At 39.1% G+C, this 21,067-nt stretch overlaps 1 protein-coding gene across 1 annotated transcript in view; it reads left to right on the forward strand.

Moving 5' to 3' along the window:
- The window catches only part of LOC142661617 (sialic acid-binding Ig-like lectin 16), a 19,791-nt gene extending 7,611 nt beyond the window's left edge, over positions 1 to 12,180 (forward strand). The window contains exons 4-12 of the mRNA XM_075839036.1: positions 36 to 65; positions 323 to 373; positions 1,962 to 2,216; positions 3,185 to 3,226; positions 4,312 to 4,560; positions 6,409 to 6,699; positions 7,306 to 7,408; positions 8,828 to 8,918; positions 11,928 to 12,180. Of these exons, the coding sequence (XP_075695151.1) occupies positions 36 to 65; positions 323 to 373; positions 1,962 to 2,216; positions 3,185 to 3,226; positions 4,312 to 4,560; positions 6,409 to 6,699; positions 7,306 to 7,408; positions 8,828 to 8,918; positions 11,928 to 12,104 (1,289 nt within the window). The 3' untranslated portion in view covers positions 12,105 to 12,180. The remainder of the gene's footprint in view (positions 1 to 35; positions 66 to 322; positions 374 to 1,961; positions 2,217 to 3,184; positions 3,227 to 4,311; positions 4,561 to 6,408; positions 6,700 to 7,305; positions 7,409 to 8,827; positions 8,919 to 11,927) is intronic.
- The last annotated feature ends 8,887 nt before the right edge of the window (positions 12,181 to 21,067 follow it).

The following is a 21,067-nucleotide window of genomic DNA, read 5'->3' on the forward strand; positions in this document are numbered from 1 at the left end:
TCTATAACAAATGTATTTCCATCCTTTTTTTGCAGACCCTCCCGATGTGATCATCACCATTAGAGGTAATAACATTCTTCACTAATATGTGCGGGTGATATCCCCAAAAACAATAATCTGTAGGAAGGAGATCCCTCAATTGCCCTTTTATCCTATAAACCAAATCTCAATCGGGACCCCCCTCTATAACCCAGAATTGGTGGACCTAGTCATCTGAATTCACCCTGTAATACTACATTTCACCTGCAGAAGTCGTTGTTGCTGAATCCTATATTTTTCTTCCTTTCGGATAATACTGCCCTGATTTTATATTCTCTCCCAGATCCTGTCCCAAAATACTCTCCACCCCGGACAGGACCTCCAGGCTCTCCAGGTAAGAATATTGATATTTTTCCTTTTTTTTGTTTTATTTATTTTGATATTTTTGTCTTTTTTTTTTGTTTATTTATTTATTTTGACATATTGATATTTTTGCTTTTTTCTTGTCTTTTCTTTATTTATTTTGATATTTTTATTTTTCCCTTTTTTGTTATTTATTTTTCATATTTTTTTTTTACCTTTTTTGTTATTTATTTTGATATTTTTCCTTTTTTTTGTTATTTATTTTTTTATACTTTTTATTTAAAAATTTTTGTTATGTATTTTGATATTTTTCCTTTTTCCCTTTTTTTGTTACTTATTTATTTTGACATTTTTTTCTCTATTTTGATATTTTCGCTTTTTTCCTTTTTTTGTTATTTATTTTGATACTTTTTAATTTTTATTTTTCTGTTATGTATTTTGATATTTTTCCTTTTTTCCTTTTTTTGTTATTTATTTCATTTTTTCTTTTTTTTGTTTATTTATTTTGATATTTTTATTCCTTTTTTGTTATTTATTTTGATATTTTTTCTTTTTTGTTATGTATTTTGATATTTTTCCTTTTTTCCTTTTTTTGTTATTTATTTATTTTGACATATTGATATTTCTGCTTTTATCTTTTTTCTCTATTTTGATATTTTTGCTTTTTTCCTTTTTTTGTTATTTATTTTGATACTTTTTATGTTTTATTTTTCTGTTATGTATTTTGATATTTTTCCTTTTTTCCTTATTTATTTATTTTTTGCTTTTTTTTGTTATTTATTTATTTTGATATTTATATTCTTCTTCTTATTATTATATTGTCTTCTACAATTTTAGGCACCTACGTTATTAAATAATTTCTCTTTTTTCTTCTGATCTTTTTTTTTAGATATATTTTGACCATTCTCCTATCCTATATTATGAACCTATATAGGGTGTGAATGTAAATTATTCATTATGGGGTCAATAACTTGAGCCTACAAATTCACCTCATCTTTAGTAGTAGATTGTCTATGTTGCCCTTTTGGACCCAAAGTTTTTGGGTGAATTCCCATCAGAGAATTGTATCATTTTAATGACAAGAACGTATGAGTTTCACCAGACGGGAGAATCTTTTCCAGTATTCATTGTACCCACATGTTATAACACCCTTCTACTTAAAGAAACAGCGCCACACCAGTCAATTGGTTCATTGCAGTGAGTGAGGCTGAGCTGCAATACCACACACAACCTGTGTGCAGGAGTAGCACTGTCTTTGGAAGAAAGCAGCTATTTTTTTTCCAATCGTGGACAACCCCTTTAACTCCTTTGTAGTTTCTCCTACATATATATTTTGACATGTACACATTAATACATATTTAACTCCAGAATGACAAACTTCACAGACTAAGGATGTGTTCACATAGCATTCGGGCTCTTGAGATTTTGTACTGGACAACTAGTCTAATCCAGAGATTTATTAATTTTATTACTTTTTGGGAATGATTAATTCTTCTAGATGATATGACCTATGTTTGCTATGATAATATCAAAGCTTACAATGAACGGACCTTAGTCCTTACCTTAGTCCGAACTAAAAATTATTTCTCTTATGCTTTTCCTATGATACTTGTTTTTAGCCGGTGCCACCAGTGAGGACTTTACTTTTCCAGTCGTAGAAGGAGACACCAAAATGATAAACTGCACGGTGGACAGCAACCCAATCGCCAAAATTACTTGGTTTGTGGGTGATGATGTAAAAGAAGGACCAACTGATGGACCCACTCTTATCTACTGGCTTGACAATATAAGTCTCAGTGATGCTGGGAAATACTTGTGTTTGGGAAAGAATGACCATGGGACCTCAAACAGGACCATTTATATAATAGTTCACTGTGAGTAGACCCCGAGAACCCAAAGAACATTACAATGAATCATGAATTGTTTTCCACTATTGCCTATATAGTATAGACAGTGCAGCAGGGGGTGTGTGCTTTATGGCAGCTTCACTGAATGAGAGTTAATGGTCAGACAAGTGTCAATAGACTAATACAATCTCCAGAAAGAAATGGAGTACAGCCCCTCCCCCAGAGATGAGGAGGTTGCAGGGGAGCTGCATACAGAGCCTTATGTATGTGTATATTGTATAGTGTTACTATCCTGCCTTATCTAAGCATCCAGAAGTAAAATAGAGATGTAATTTGTCATTAAATCCTCACCCTCTAATGATGAGATAACTCTGCTGTCCCTGCCCTCTAATGATAATTAAATTACCTTGCTAACAATGGCTATTATAAATGAGAGGTCTATGTTGACCCAACCCTCTATGATAAAAAGGTGGCACTGCTGCCTCTCTCCCAGTCTACACGACAAAGCTGAAAAATCGGCTTCAGAAAACAGGAAATGTCAGGCAACAGTGTGCTCCATTGGCCAGTGTGAGAGCTAGGATATTTCAGGATTATTAATTTTTTTTTCATATTGAAAGTCACATAACAAGAAAAACACCACCAATCTGAGTGAAATAATACGTCATTTTCTGATGATATATACATTTAATTTAGGGTATCTATAGGAAGCCGTAATAGAGCCCCCACTGATTAAGTGACAAATGGGGTGGGGAGGTGGGCATATGCAAATGAGCACATGTGGCAACTCCCATTCCTTCACTGACCGCTCTCTGTGCTGCTGGCCGGTATAGAGGGATCATGTGACTCAATGCAGGACCAAGCATGGTTGTAGTCCTGGAGTGAATCACAAGAATCCTCTCGACCAGCAATGCAAAAAAATAAATAAATAGATGTATTTGTTTCCCATGCATAATCCTTCCTTCTGCTTTTTTTTAAATTATATATTTTTTTTTCAGATCCCCCTAGAACACCAAATATAATCTGTCCAACGACTAAAGGTACAATAATGACTTTACTAATTTAATTGTGTTTTAATTTTATCGATACACAAGTAGCACACATTAAGTCTAACATTATAAATTATGTTTTGTACAACACCATGTGTTATTTGCGGTCGTAATATTTTTGTGTTGTAGAATATTTTTGTGTTGTAGAATATTTTTGTGTTGTAGAATATTTTTGTGTTGTAGTTTATTTTTGTGTTGAAGATTATTTTTGTGTTGAAGATTATTTTTGTGTTGAAGATTATTTTTGTGTAGGATATTTATATTTTTGCTCTGTTCTGTAGTATTAATATTATCTGTGTTTTCTTTGTACTGGTTGTTTCTGGAATGACCGGCTGTTTTTTGGAAACATGTTCACACTTCTTCTATTTTAGTATCTGTAAACCTACTGTATTCAATTTGTTGGATCTGGAAGTAATGGAGAACTGTGTTTGGTCCCTTCATCCTTTTCCTTTTTCAATGGTCCAAATGTGTTTTTGTGTCTCTTCAAGTCTTTGGTTTTTGACTCTTCTTATTGGTAGAGTTTATGTCCCATCATATTATCCATACCCCCATGTAGCAGAATTCCGGCCAACCTCAAACTGTTCTCCTCGAAAGAAATGTTAAATTGTCCTATAGGCAGGGGTTTAGCTGTACGGGGTGCAGATATAGCAGTCGCATCGTGGCTCAGAATCCTGAGGGTTCCCAAAAGCCCCTCTGCCAAATAAGAAGACCTGTATTACGGAAGATGGGGGTCTATTTTAGATTTTGCAATGGGGCCTAAGAGCTTCAAGTTTAACATCTGCCTATAAGATAAAGTGACCTAAAGGAAGCACCACGTCTATCTGGACCTCCCTTCATCCAGTCCCTGAGCTGGTGCTGTAGTCCAGGCTCTTTACCGACTCACTATTTCCAACAATGTATCATATAATAATAAGATAAGGTCCAGTTTAGCCCCATCGAAAACTTGGTTGTTCTCAAGAGTAGCAGCATTCATCGTGAAGATCAATGACAACTTTTTACCGGTTTGAGATCCAATGTGAGTAGAGAGCATGCAATACAATCCCTATTTATTCATCATTTTTTCTATTTAACCACAGATTGTACTATAGACGACCAACATATGATATACATCAAGGAGGAGTCCACCTTCTCTTTACTCTGCACTGCAGAAAGCCTCCCGGAAGCTTCCTTGTCCTGGAAAACATCGGGGCCAAGTAATAACCAAACTGAAGTCAATGGCCATCTTACCCTATATTATTTATCTATCAGTGATGAAGGAAAGTTCACTTGTATAGCCAGTAATAATTATGGGAAATCAATGTCCTCGGTCAACATCAAAGTCACCTGTAAGTAAAAAAAATTAAAATTTTTGAAAAAATATATCATACTATGAGCCATTGTGGGCTTTTGTAGTTCTAGAAATGAGCTGTCATGCCTCGTTACATGGGTTAATAATGATTATAATTCCTCCATTATTCCTCCTTTCGCTCCCTGGCTCTACTCAAAACCTAAAAATTCCAGTTTGACTGCAGTTAACCCAATTCCTTCGGTCCAGGAAGCTGAGATATGAATAGCTACCTCAAGAACTAATGGTGATATTTTTTCTCTGAAAATCAAAATATTGTCTTTGAAGGTTATGAGAGTCAAAAATGACCTTACAGAGCTGCTATTTTATAGGGAAATCCAAAACACCAGCAGTGGCTACCAATGACCACAATCTCTTTTTGAGGAAACTTGGCAATGTAACAAGTTATCAGTCTCAATTCATCTAGTAGATGTGATGGGCTCCGTCCAATATAGCGTAGTAATAATATTTTCGGACGGCAAAGGGTATAGAGTATATATATAAGGGTATATATACCAGGCTTTTCACCCTCCAACCCTTGTATAGGGCCTTGGCCTTCAGGGCGAGGAATCCCCTGATCTCCCGAAATAGTCTCCCGATACAACAGCCGATAATTAACCAACGGAATAGAGGTGACAAATGACACTTAGGTGAACAGTCTAGAGTACGGATCCGTAGCAGTAGTTATAGGCAGTGGTACTGAAGAATTGTAAGGGTCACGTTCCAGTGTCGGTAGGCAGGAGGCAAACAAAAGTAATCGATGATACAGTCCAATAGATCAATAACAGCAAACACAGAACCAAGCTTTAAGAGGGAGCAACCTTATTGCTCTGGCAGAGCGTTATATAGGGAAGCAACAGGGCTAAAGATGACCAATTAGGCTGGATTCACACGAGCATGTTCGGTCCTTAAAGGACGGAACGTATTTAGGCTGCAAGTCCTGGACCGAACACAGTGCAGGGAGCCGGGCTCCTAGCGTCATAGATATGTACGATGCTAGGAGTCCCTGCCTCGCTTCGAGACAACTGTCTCGTACTGTAATCATGTTTTCAGTAGGGGACAGTAGTTCCACGGAGAGGCAGGGATTCCTAGCATCATTCATAACTATGATGCTAGGAGCCCGGCTCCCTGCAGTGTGTTCGGTCCGGGACTTGCGGCCCGAACATGCTCGTGTGAATCCAGCCTTAGTGTATGCTGCTACTCCAGAGCCAAGGACAGCAGGTGCAGAGAGTTAAGTAACTATTTGTCTGAGCTGTCCTCAGTAGTACCAGGAATAGTAGATGTACCAGGGCTGGCACTTTGTGGACGGACTTCAGGCCGCGGCCTGGCGTGAATGGAGCGATACTGTGAAGAGGTGAGTATAAGTGGAGGAGAGAGGTGCGGTGGTGGCGGTTACAGTAGATAAGCCTCCAAAGGTAACTTAAAATCTGGGCACCCCCTTCTATTACCTCCATGTTTATATGCTAAGGGGTTTTCCAAAATGAACAAACCTTTAAGTCACGGAGCTATGGAAAAATGCACGTTAAAGGGGTATTCCCATCTTAAAATGTTATAGCATATCTCTAGTATATGCTATAACATTATGATCGTTCATGGTTCGGCCTCTGGGACCATCTCTAATCCCGAGAACGATGGGACCTCAGTCCTTCATTCTAAACATTGGTACAGGTTGGGGACCCTAACGATCAGAAGGTATGGGCACGTCATAGCAAAAGGTCAACAATTCTAAAAGTGGGAAAACCCCTTCATATGATAAATCCAAATCTACTATATCGGTATATTGGCGTGACATTAAATCTTTTGAAATGTAAGAAAAAATAATTCTAAAAAATCTCTATTTGTGTTGTAGATAAACCCAAAACTGTTACAGGGAAGAATTCCAGCTGCTGGGAGCATGAAAGTCACATTGAGTGTGTGTGCGTTATCCAGTCATTTCCTACCGCAGATATTGAATGGAATATTGATGGAAAATTATATTCTTCGAACCACAGTGATAAAGAACTTTATATTTTCACCATGACAATAAATGCAGTGACTAACAGTACACTGACCCTTAAATCAAGCCGGACGGATATCAAGTCTATCCAGTGCATGAGCTCTAATAAGCATGGAAGGCTCGATCAGCTATTGTTAGAATACAGTAAGTAATAATTATAAAAATGTTCAAAAATACTCCAAAAAAATTTGCAAAATTTTAATTTCTGCAGTGAACGGAACAATTTTGGAATGTGAAATTGGTTCCACTTTGCCCCTATGTGATTTACAAATGAATTTTCCAACATTAGAATATTTGTTTGATTACGGCCAAACCTTTGTGTCACCATCGTGATAACCATATTACAAGCCACGGGCTACAGATGTAGCCAAGTCTATCTTGACTCTGATAACTTGCTGCAGTGTGATATCACACCACAAAAGCCATTGAAAAGTCATTGAAAAACTCAAATTAAAGTTTCTTGCCACTGTGTATTTAATGCATTAAGAGTCAAGATAAAGATGGCTACATCTGTAAATTCTCTGTTCAAGTGATGGACTCTTGAGATTGTCTAGGAGAATCTTGGAGAAAATTAAGGAACTGACCCTAAGCTAAACAGCACCACTCATGTCAGTTGGCTGTGTCTAGTATTGCAACTGAGCACCATTCACTTGAATGGAGCTGAGCTGCAATAACAAACACAGCCTGTAGACTTGGAGGGCGCTGTTTCTAGAAACAATACAATTACTGATGATTTTTTTTTTTTCCCAGCTAAATCTGGCTACAACATTGAAATCATTTCAGCCATCAGTTGTATAGTTGTCATTGTTGTGTTGTTCATTGGAGGCTTCTTAGCCATGCATCATTTCAGAAAGTAAGTTACTCTTCCATATTTTAACATACTGGGGTTTTGGTAGTGATGTAGAAGTCGCCCAGGGTTAGAATAATCAATCAGATTTTTTTTTTCCAGTATCAGAACCATTTTTATCTAAGGCCAGAGTCTGGTATGACATCTTATCATTGTCAGTGACTGCCGGGGACCCTAAGGAGAAGATAGAAGCAGCTGCTTCTACCTTCTCTGATCTCTTCTACACAGCGCTCAAAGAAGGCTGTGTATATGAATAGAGGCTGCTGCCTCCATTGGTCCCGGTGATCATGTGACTGGTCACATGATCGCCGGGTGCCGTTAGTGGCAGACCGCTGCTGGATCTTACTCGACCCAGCACAGCCCTATTAGTGACAATAGTCACTATGAGAGGGCTGATTTCCACAGTTACCGTGGAAAAACATGATGTAAAAGAAGAAAGTAAAAAAATAAAGTCCCCTGAGTCAATTACCCTAAAATAGACATGTAATATATTAAAATTTATGGTAGAAAAGGACGATCACATATAAAGGGTCTATTATAGGGTAAAACTATGTTATTACCAGAAAAAAATAGGTAAAAAGCAAAAAAGCTTATTTTTTTACTATTATTTTCAAAATGTAAGCCTAAAAATTCTAAAATAGCAAAAAGGATGTGTATAAAAAAAGAAACCTGCATTGGTTATGTAAAAACAAAAATCAATAGCCCAACAAATAAAAAAGTAATAGCTGTTTAACTAACGCATGCTAAAAATGGCTAAACGGTGTCTGGTCCCGTCCTGAACCGGTTAAGTAAATGGAGCAAATCTGCAATACCAGACACAGCCCATGGACAGGAGTGGCGCTATTTCTGGAAAAAAAAAGAAGACCCTTTATTTCTAATCCTGAACAACCCCTTTAAAACTGTTGGTACTGCGGGATTTGAAGGCAATGGATGTGGTAGACGATTATTAATTTCAGTAGGCACCCTAGTTCCACTCATTTTATCACCAGACGGGGGCGTACATAGAAATAGGGCCCCAAAGGGAAACAGAATTGGCCTCACTACCATTTAGTGGTCTACGAAATATATAAAGTTTTTTTTTTTTTATGTCCACTATTACATTCTCATCTCCAAAATTTTGTGCGGATTAATGTAATTATATATCACGAGGAGTCCCAACAGTAAGACCCCCCCATATTTTCTGGCAAGTTGACCCACCACAGGTGTTGATGATATATGTGAGAAGTTTAAACCAAACCATGCTGATCCCAACAACAAGTCTTTCTGATCCTATTATCAAAATCATTGCAGGAAGATAGAAAGGAGCTGCTGCCATCTTACAGCTGCTCCACTCTTCCTGTTTTTTTACATCGAAATATGAAAACTGAAACAAATCCTGAAGATTAATTTTGAGTTTATCAAGTTAATGACTTTTTTTCTATATAGGAAGAGGTTGGCACAGAAACCGGAAGACAAGAAGGAAATCAATGGTGATAACTGCAGTGTGGTTCATACCAACTCAGAAGAGGACATTTATGTAAGTGAACCTGATGGCTGATAATATATTACAGAATAATTCAATTAAAGAGGTTCTCCAGGGAACGCTCATGACCTGTTCATCAGGTATTGTTACAAGGACCTCCGAATGTTCTCTCCAAGGTTTCCATAACCCCCATACACTTATATTGAGAGTGACTACTCATATGTGACTACTTCTACACTGAGAACAAAGAATGGAGTACCCTCATTCTCAAGATCAGTGGGGTACCAATGTCTTTGACATGTCATGGAAGTTTTCTCTGGAAAACTTATTTCCATATCGTTTATTAAAAAAACTCTCTAATCATATGTCCTGCTCAGCACAATATTTTCCCAAAAAGTACAGGATTGGTTGTGCAGGTGTTATAATAACGTCACTATGTTTACTGTGAGATCCTTATGGTCCTGGTAGACCAGGGACTAACAGAAAAAAAAAATCCTGGTGTCCAGATGATGGAGCTCGATGAATGAACATCTGCTGAGAACAGTATGAAGTAGAAGCGGAGTAAACATTGAGAGATCATTCTACTTCACCTGCCATGTGAAGGCTCAGACTACAGAGCTACATAAGGAACGTCAGAAGCACTGAACAATCACATTTGTGACGTTGGTGTAAGTGTCAGAGGCAACAAGGTCTAAGACCAGTGTGGTATACCTGAATTGAAGTAGGTGAAACCCCCGACAGTAAGGTCAAGGAGAAAGGGAGTGTAGTGGTCAAGAGACACGTAGTCCCCCATACGACTGAATCCCATGACAATGATCGTCTACTGGGAAGGGAAGATACCTAGAATGATGACAACACTCAGATCTACCTCCAGACCTCTCTTTCTCTGTTCTTTCGAATGTTTCTCCTCCATATTTTACTCACAGGTGTCTGAGGGATGCCTAAAAGCTAATCTACACAAAACTAAGCTCATGATCAACCCTCCACTGTGCGAAACTTCTAGTAAGATCTCCCGAAAAGTTCTCTTATTATTCCTGTCCCACATACTCACTACCTTTATATTACCCCTGACTCAGATCTATCATTTACCACTCAAATTCAGAACATCTTCAAGTCTACATAACATTTCAAAAATACATTTTCCCTTACTCAAGAAACCACCAAAGTCCTAATCCACGCAACTGTAATTTCTCACCTTGACTACGGCAACCTTCTCCTACCTGGTCTCCCACAAATTAGGCTCTCGCTATATTCTGCCATGAACATCAATGTCTAATCTACTTTTACCAAAGCTCTTCTTCTTATGCTCCACTTGACTGTCTCTTCGCTGACTTTCTGTCAACCCAAGGCTTAAACGAAGTTATTTTTACCGTCATATCCCTTCACAACTGTTGTCCTCCTACATTTCTGTTCTTATCGTAAGATACTCCCTGTACTGCCCTCCACTCCTCTATAATCAACTTCTCTTATTACCTCCTTGAAATCCATGGCTACATGATTTCACTTGGTAGCCCCCATTCACTCAAATGTTCTCCTTGTTCCAGTAGACTGGTCCCACCTTCAAAAAGTTTCAACTTTGCCTAAGACTCGTCACTTTATATCTCACTATCCATCACCCTCTTAACTCTAACTTATGTTTCAAAAAGAAAGCACTACCATCTTTATTATAGCTGTAGAAGGTGCAAAGCTACCAATGTCACCAGGACCCTGGTGTTTGAGGGGGGCACAAAATTCCATATGCCACATAAATACCAGTAATAACAATGGCACATAGTCGGTGGTGGGCTCTATCACTGATTTGGGGCTCAGAAGCTTCAAGTTACACGTCTGACCACCAGCCACAGTTCCTCCACCCTCAACCACTAAATCCAATGTATTGGTTCTTCTCATTCATCGTGTTTTTGTTTCTGTATTGTTGTAGCCTTTGTTTGCACTCCACTATCTTACAACGAACAATGTTACGTGATACGTTGGTGCTTTATAAATAAAGCATAATAATAATCAGATTTGAGCAGCTCCTTATTTTTCAGGGTAAACACCAAGTAACAATATTTCTCCAATGTATACATGTATACTCATATACAACATACAGAGGAAAAGGTTGAAGCTCCTGCACCCCAAGGAATAATCACCATGGGGCCCCAAAACCATGAAATGCCAATTATAGTACTAACATCTTCTTATGTGGCTGAGGGTCTTTAAAGGGCCATTGCGAACAATGTATAGTATAGGCCATCTGATAAATAGGAATCCCACCCCTAAGACCCTCACCTATCAGGAGAACATGCATCTTGGGACCCCCGTTTTGCAATCCAAGTCCGTCTATGATGACTGCAAATTGGAGCAAAACAGTCTTTCGGGTATGGCATAAATCTGTTTGTTTTTATTTGGTTGGAATACCCCTATAAGACTTTATAGCCCCGAGAGATTAGTGTATGGGTGAGTGCTTCATGTAGGGTAATGACAGTCAGGGTCCTCTTATACGGCCGTGTAATCGAGCATCGATCAATCAGACATCGTTTGCTCCTTTCACACGGAGCTATGTATGAGAACGACCACTCGTTACTGCGATCGCTCGTCCCCATACATTACCATCATGTCGGCAGCACAGCTCCCTGTTTTCACAGGGAGATATGCTTCTCGACAATGATAATATTTTCGGCTGCATAAACGATATGATCAGCCGATAAACGAGCGTTTGCTCTTTTATCGGCTGATCGTTGCCCTGTTTACACAGAGCAATGATCGGGAATGAGCAACGCTCGTTTGCCCGATAATTGGCCCGTGTAAAAGGGCGCTTAGAGCCATTTAGACCCTTCAGGAGTTGTCTGGTTTGAACATGAATGGTCCCTTGATAATGTGTTGATTGGAGAGGGGCAAAAATAATGAGATGGTGCCTCCAGGGCGAGATGCACTCTATGTACAGCCTTTTGACTCTGGCCAATAAAGGGGGGATTCTGTGTCTGATTCGACAAACCCTTTAATGGGACCATATAATTGACGAATGATGATGAATAAAGATGCTTACACTACAATTTAAATTGCACCTTGTATTTATTGTAGGGTAACCAACAGACAGAGATTGGGACCAATTCAGTCTGTACCGTACAGGACAGCAGTGATGCCTCTTTATATATGAACCTTGAAGACGTGCAGTATGCAACCATTCATTTCTCAAAGCTGAAACCTAAGATTGCTTCAGAAAACATCGAAGTTGAATATGCAGAAATCAAGAAGTAGCTTCTATGTATAAAATATCTATGCGTGGTCAACGAGAATCCGTCCGTGCTCTTATCATGCACTTTTACTTGTTTTGCCACCCAAAGGCTATGTCATTCTTATATTATGTATTGTCATCGGCATAAGAATAAGACTGTATTTATTTTTTCTTAATTTATAATAATTGTTGGTTAACTTCTCCCCTTAAATGTATAAAAATGTGTAAAAAAATTAAAATAATAAATACATGATTCTTATCAATATCCTACATCACAATTACAAGTAAATAGTTTGTCTTTCGAAAGTACAAAAAAATTATCCTATGAATATAACTTTACATAAAACATAATCTGTATATAAAGTACTCCAGAGCTGTGTTCACAATTCTGCAGATTTCTATGCTCAAATCTCCCAACATTCCCTGCACTCAGAGGGAAAGTGGGCACATAAGGGGCCATTCTGGATCCCCCAGGCTGCCACATCAGGCCCCGACACGTCACACAGGGTTTATGCTGCTACGCTCTTATGGTACTGACACCAGGCAGCGGCACAGACCTTGTATGTCGGAATCTGATGTGGCAGCCTGGGGGGATACGGAGTGGGCCCTGTAAACAGGAGCAGTGAGTGAATGGCTTTTTTTAATGTCTGATGGCATGTGACCCGGACCCTAGTTACGCCCCTGAAAAGAGTAAACTATAAAAAAAAAAAAAAAAAATATATATGATATTGGTTATATATGAAAATAGTAAAAAAAATGTTACAAAAATAATATAAGGAATAGCTCTTCATTGAAAAAAAAAATATTAATAAGTTATATTCCCCCCACAAATGGTGTCGACACAAACTAGAACTCATCGCACAGGCTAGTGCTTGAGGGGTTAAGCATTACATTAGTATTGGAAGCTCCAAATTTATGTACGTCAGTGAAACTTATATATGGAATAAACAGTTTTAATCTAGATTAGATGCTTAGGTATATGGAAACATTTAAATTTTAAGGGTATGTTCATCTTTGAGAACCATTATACAGTTTTTCAATGAATGGATTTATTGAAAAATTGCAGTAACTGTGTACAATACATGACATTACTTATCCTGTACTGATCCTGAGTTACATCATGTATTATACTCCAGAGCTGCACTCACTATTCTGCTGGTGGAGTCACTGTGTACATACATTACATCACTTATCCTGCACTGATCCTGAGTTACATCCTGTATTATACTCCAGAGCTGCACTCACTATTCTGCTGGTGGAATCACTGTGTACATACATTACATTACTTATCCTGTACTGATCCTGAGTTACATCCTGTATTATACTCCAGAGCTGCACTCACTATTCTGCTGGTGGAGTCACTGTGTACATACATTACATTACTTATCCTGTACTGATCCTGAGTTACATCCTGTATTATACTCCAGAGCTGCACTCACTATTCTGCTGGTGGAGTCACTGTGTACATACATTACATTACTTATCCTGTCCTGATCCTGAGTTACATCCTGTATTATACTCCAGAGCTGCACTCAGCATTCTGCTGGTGGAGTCACTGTGTACATACATTACATTACTTATCCTGTACTGATCCGGAGTTATATCCTGTATTATACTCCAGAGCTGCACTCACTATTCTGCTGGTGGAGTCACTGTGTACATACATTACATTACTTATCCTGTACTGATCCTCAGTTACATCCTGTATTATACTCCAGAGCTGTATTCACCATTCAGCTGGTGGAGTCACTGTGTACATACATTACATTACTTATCCTGTACTGATCCTGAGTTACATCCTGTATTATACTCCAGAGCTGCACTCACTATTCTGCTGGTGGAGTCACTGTGTACATACATTACATTATTTATCCTGTACTGATCCTGAGTTACATCCTGTATTATACTCCAGAGCTGCACTCACTATTCTGCTGGTGGAGTCACTGTGTACATACATTACATTACTTATCCTGTCCTGATCCTGAGTTACATCCTGTATTATACTCCAGAGCTGCACTCAGCATTCTGCTGGTGGAGTCACTGTGTACATACATTACATTACTTATCCTGTACTGATCCTGAGTTATATCCTGTATTATACTCCAGAGCTGCACTCACTATTCTGCTGGTGGAGTCACTGTGTACATACATTACATTACTTATCCTGTACTGATCCTCAGTTACATCCTGTATTATACTCCAGAGCTGTATTCACTATTCAGCTGGTGGAGTCACTGTGTACATACATTACATTACATATCCTGTACTGATCCTGAGTTACATCCTGTATTATACTCCAGAGCTGCACTCACTATTCTGCTGGTGGAGTCACTGTGTACATACATGACATTACTGATCGTGTACTGATCCTGAGTTACATCCTGTATTATACTCCAGAGCTGCACTCACTATTCTGCTGTTGGAGTCACTGTATACATACATTACATTACTCATCCTGTACTGATCCTGAGTTCTATACTGTATTATACTCCAGAGCTGTACTCACTATTCTGCTGGTGGAATCACTGTGTACATACATTACATTACTTATCCTGTACTGATCCTGAGTTCTATACTGTATTATACTCCAGAGCTGCACTCACTATTCTGCAGGTGGAGTAACTGTGTATATACATCACTTTACTTAACTTGTACTGATCCTGAGTTACTCCATTTTTATATTGCTCTGCATGCAGGATGCCTGTTAGACTATTTGTAAAGTGAATAGAAGTTACGACAGCTCAGATCACTCATACAATGTACTAGTTTGTTCTAGACCATTTGGCATTACCTAATTCACAAACGTACATGCTACTTTTTGAGAAATATAAATTGCGCTACTTTGCATTGTGAAAATTTTATATTAAAGAATACTTGTCACTGTTAATCAATTTCAGTTTGTTACATATTCTCTTGGATTTGTTCAGTAAAATACAGAATAATCTCTTAAAAATGTGTAGAATATAATTTTTTCAGAAGATTTTAATCTTCTATGATTAAGTTTACAGGTTCTGAATACCTGTAAATGCCTTATATTTAATAAGAACGATTACCCTGCTAGTTGATTAGTAAAAAAAGTTAATAATGATAGAGCGGAAATGGCAAAGTATAGTTTTTTATGGCAACTGGCTGCAGCAGGAGCCCTTCCCCAATGCTTTGTTTACAATAGAAGTCCAGGAACACTAAGCACCACACACTTACGATAGTTTCACCTTACAGCCCGTCAGCGGAAAATAGAAGGAATTAGAAGAAAATGAACAACATCATATTCAACTTATTTATTAATGATACAGAGGATGGGGTTAATAGCACTGTTTCTATTTTTGCAGATGACACCAAGCTATGTAGTAATGTTCAGTCTATGGAAGATGTTCGTAAATTGCAAGCTGATTTGGACGCACTAAGTGTTTGGGCATCTACTTGGCAGATATGGATAAATGTAAAGTTATGTATCTGGATACCAACAACCTGCATGCATCATATGTCCTAGGGGGAGCTACACTGGGGGAGTCACTTGTTGACAAGGATCTGGGTGTACTTGTAAATCATAAACTAAATAACAGCACAATGTCAATCAGCTGCTTCTAAAGCCAGCAGGATATTGTCGTGTATTCAGTGGCGGATTAAGTAGACCATGGGCCCTGGGCTGTTACCCAAACTTGGGCCCTCCTTCCTCACCGCCGCCCTGCCGTAACTATTTTTAACACTACCTTTTTGGGCAAGCATTAACAGTGTTACGATTTCCCTTGTCACAGCGCGGTGTCCCTACATACTGACAGTATCACACTGTGCAGGGACACAACCTCCTGATAAGGGGAATTGTCTATCAGTCCTGGACTGCAGACTTTTTGTGAAATACAAGGATTCCTATAATAAACATGTCAGGAGAGGTGACAGATTCTCTATAAATCTAGTGACTCACAGGTGACGACGTCTCAGATTCTAGTAGTTTTTTTCCTCTTTTCTTCTCCATCCGGTCCAGCACTCATGACGACTTCTCCCGGCCATGACTCATTTCTGCAGAATTTGCCACTCAGACGTCTCCTCACTTTTCCAACATTTCCACACCTATAAACGAAAATAAAGTTATCATGGTGCCACATACTGTACCCCTAAATATAATAGCACCAAACACTGCGCGCCTGAATATAATAATACCACACACTGTAAAACACCACATACACACAGCCCCCTGTACATAGTGCCACACACAGCCCCTGTAGATATTACACACCCCCATAGATATCGCCATACACAGCCCCCTCTATATATCACACATCCCCCCGTAGAGAGTGTTACACACAGCCCCATATAGATAGTGCCATACAGCCCCCTGTAGAGAGCGCCACACAGCCCTCCCCCTCTTGTAAATAGCACCAAAAAGCCCCCCCTATAAAGAGCGCCACACACATACCACTGTGGATAGCACTACACAGCCCCCCCTTGTATATAGTGCCACACAGCGCTCCCCCTTGTATATAGTGCCACACAGTGCTCCCCCTTGTATATAGTGCCACACAGCGCTCCCCCTTGTATATAGTGCCACACAGCGCTCCCCCTTGTATATAGTGCCACACAGCGCTCCCCCTTGTATATAGTGCCACACAGCACTCCCCTTGTATATATCCCCCTTGTATATAGTGCCACACAGCACTCCCCTTGTATATATCCCCCTTGTATATAGTGGCACACAGCGCTCCCCCTTGTATATAGTGCCACAAGGTTATGTACACATTTAAAAACTTTATCATAATTTTATATATATATATTAGTATGTGTGTGATTGATTGATTTTATTAAAAAATATTTTCACTTTTTGAGATACAGCTGCTTTGTATCCTGTATCCGTCAGGTCAGCAGGACTGACAGGATCAGTGACACGCAGGATCCACCTCAAATCTATCACATCTAAGATTATAATTTAGCGCAAGGCCCGTTTCACTGATCCCGTCAGTCCTGCTGACCTGACGGATACAGGATACAAAGCAGCTGTATCTCAAAAAGTGAAAATATTTTTTAATAAAACGGAATTACAAAGTTGCACCAAACACACATTTTTATAAAAAGAAAAAAAAAAAGACGTGATTTTTGCAACGTTTTTTTCCGTAGACAATGCAGGTTTCCTTTTTTATGCACACTTTTTTGCTATTTTAGAATTTTTATTCATAAAGTTTGAAAATAATAGTAAAAAAAATAAGCTTTTTTACGTTTCAGCTATTTTTTTTGGTAATAACATAGTTTTACCCTAAAATAGACCTTTTATTTGTAATCGTCATTGTTTACCGTAAATTTTAATATATTACATGTCTATATTAGGGTAATTGGGTCAGCGCTAGCGTTACAACAATGATTGGCGGGGGGGAACGTTTTTTTTTGGGGTGGGTATTTTATGTGTATTTATTATTTCATTTTTTTTTGCACTTTACTTTATTATTTTTTATTACTATGGTCTGTTCCTCAAAGGTCAAAAAAGACCTTTGGGGAACTTTATATATATTTTTTCTTTCTTTTACACCATCTTTTCCACTGTAACTGGAGCTGCACAGCAGCCCCAGTTACAGGGGAAATCAGCCCTCTCATAGTGACGATTGTCACTAATAGGGCTGTGCTGGGTCTAGTAAGACCCAGCAGCAGTATGTTAGTAACGGCACCCGGCGATCATGTGACCAGTCACATGATCACCGGGAGGAATAGAGACAGTGCCGCTGCTGCTGTCTCTATTCCTATACACAGCGTTCATTGAACGCTGTGTAAGAAGACATCGGAGAAGACAGAAGCAGCGAAAGCTGCTTCTGTCTTCTCCTCAGGGTCCCCGGCAGTCACTGACAGCCGGAGACCCGACATTCAGCTGCCGAATCGCGCGGGCAGCAAGTTAAAACCCGAGCCGTAGAAAGTCTATGGCTCGGGTTTTAAGGACCCGTCCCTGACCGCTGGCCGTAAAAATACAGCCAGCGGTCGGGAACCAGTTGGGCAGGAGGATAAGCCGACTAACCTCAGCGCCGGTGAACGCCCGCCCGGGTCTTCTCTTGCAGCTTTAGAGCAACAGAACAGCCGTCCGTCGCTGTTCTGTTACTCATGGCGGCGCCCGCACTTGTCAGGGAGGCGTGTCCTACCCCTTTCCCGGCCAATTCCCTGCTCCTCCCCTCCTCATCTTCGGAAATTAGCAGCGCTAGCGCGCTGAATAGTTTTGTACGATAATGTGCGGTTCGGGCTGCCATGGGCCCCCTGGGAGCCTCGGGCCCCGGGCGGCCGCCCGAATCGCCCATATGATAATCCGCCACTGCGTGTATTAAAAGAGGCATGGACTCACGAGACAGGGATGTAATATTACCACTTTACAAAGCATTAGTGAGGCCTCATCTAGAATATGCAGTTCAGTTCTGGGCTCCAGTTCATAGAAAGGAGGTAAAAATACAAAGAAGAGCAACGAAGCTAATAAGGGGAACGGAGAATCTAAGTTATGAGGAAAGATTAAAAGAATTAAACCTATTTAGCCTTGAAAAAAGACGACTAAGGGGGGACATGATTAACTTATATAAATATATGAATGGGCCATACAAAAAATATGGTGAAATCCTGTTCCATGTAAAACCCCCTCAGAAGACAAGGGGGCGCTCCCTCCATCTGGAGAAAAAAAGGTTCAATCTGCAGAGGCGACAAGCCTTCTTTACTGTGAGAACTGTGAATCTATGGAATAGTCACCGCAGGAGCCGTCACAGCAGGGACAGGAGATGGCATCAAAAAGGACGAGATAATTTCCTAGAATGAAAATATATTAGCTCCTATGTGAATGTGTAGAATTTTTGTTTCATCCCTTCCCTTTTCCCATCTCTTGGTTGAACTTGATGGACACGTGTCTTTTTTCAACTGTACGAACTATGTAACTATCTCCCAAATTTATACAAGACTGTTTCAGGAGCTGCAGAATTTTTTTGTAGTCTGGCCAATACTGATGGGAAGCAATTCTTCTGTATAATTGTATTATACATTTTTACATTTACTGTTCCTCTTAACCCCTTCCCGCCACAGTCATTTTTAACTTTTCCATTTTAGTCGTCCCCCCCCCCTGCTTTCCAAAATAAATCGTTTTTTTATTTTTTTCATCGATAGAGCCGTAAGAGGGCTTGTTTTTTGTAAGTCCAGTTGTAGTTTTTTACAGAACCATTTATTGTACCCTATAATGTACTGGGAAACTCCAAGAAAAAGTCTTTGTGTGGTGGAATTGGGAAAAAACAGCAATTCCTTCATAGTTATTTGGGTTTCGTTTCTTAGGGCGTTCACCATGCAGTAAAAATAACATGTTAACTTCATTCTGGGTCAATGTGAATACATCGATACCAAATTTATATAGGTTTTTTCTATGTTTTAGTACTTTTACAAAGAAAACCTAAAAATTTGTTTTGTGTCGCCACATTCTGAAACCATAACCTTCTTAATTTTACATTGAATGAGCAGTATGAGGGCTTGTTTTTTGCTGGGCGAGCTGTAGAATTTGCTGGTACCATTTTGGGGTCCATGCAAGTCATATACATTCTGTATAAAAACTCTGAAATAGATTTAATTTTTTTTTTTCAGGGTCTAAACTTATTTTAGGGAGATAGAATGTCCAAAAAACAGTAAATCAGATGTTTAGATTATTTTTTTTTTACTGTAATGGATACCAGGACATTGTTGCAGTTTATGTCTACAGTTATATGGTGGGGTAATATTTGCATAATTCCATGTGGTTAGGAGGGCGAGCCGAATGGCAGGATAAGACGGAAATTTCTTCATTCCCCCAATATACTTCTTCATTTTAGTCTGGATGGTCACAAGATTTATAAAGAAGACAGACAATGGTTTATAATACATAGCAATGGAAGAATAAAAACAAGAGTCGGACCAAGAACGGGAATTGTAAAAAGATATTCAAGGTAAGAAAGCGATGCCCCCAATAACACGGGATATTGAGGTAATTTTGATAGCATTGCTTACTGAACTGTATAGGACCTAATGTATTACTACAGTTATGGTTTATCTATTGGCAAGTCGGGGGACTGGGGGCAAGGTGGGACATCTATAAGCCAGCCCAATATTAAGATACAGGGCTAGGGCACCGAACAACTCCTATTATTCAGTGAGAAGGGGGTAGTAGTTTGTCCTATATTAGATTACTGCACAGTATTTGATGTAAAGATGTAACCTTTTACAATAAAAATCATGCAGACATTGAGCCGATAAGCAATATTAATAGATTTCAGCTCTGAAGCTTGTAGATTAGTGACTGCAGCTCTGGGGTATAATACAGGCTTCAACTCAAGATTAAAGTGGTTATGTGGGGACCAAAATGATTAGCGTGTAGTCACTGCAGTATATGAGTGCACTTGCTAATATATATTCTTGTCCTCCGTCGCACCGATTCTGAGATTTTCATACATTTTTGTAGCGATGGCGGGGGACCGGAAGTCTAGTGGCACAGTCTTCTTTGATAACGATACATCTTTGTCATGTGACCGGCCCCGCTGTAATCTATGTACAAGCAGTAGCAGTAGTACATCGATTACATAGAGTACAGCGAGGCCGTTCACGTGACAAAGAGCCGTATCGTCATCCAAGAAGGCTGTGCAACTGGACTACCGGTTCCCCGGCAGCGATATAAAATTCTATGAAAATCTCAGAATCAGCGTGATGAGGGACCGGAATGTATATTAATGAGTGTTCTCACATACTAAAGGGACTACACTGATAATAATTTTTGGTCTTCCCATAACCCTTTAACATACGTACAAAGTGACTCAACAGATTATGTAGAATAATTATATATGTAACTGTAAGCTGGGGCTCAATGGTGGTCATGGGCTTTAAATTTTTAAATATGATGTGTTTTATATATATTGTAGTATAATAGATTTAAGTTTTATTTCTTTTTACTCTCATGCCATTATTTCCATTCAATATCATATATTTTACCATAGGCTATAGAGAATGCAACTACGAAACACAGAAT

This window comes from Rhinoderma darwinii, chromosome 10, assembly GCF_050947455.1.
Source record: "Rhinoderma darwinii isolate aRhiDar2 chromosome 10, aRhiDar2.hap1, whole genome shotgun sequence".
Classification (NCBI taxonomy): Eukaryota; Metazoa; Chordata; class Amphibia; order Anura; family Rhinodermatidae; genus Rhinoderma; species Rhinoderma darwinii.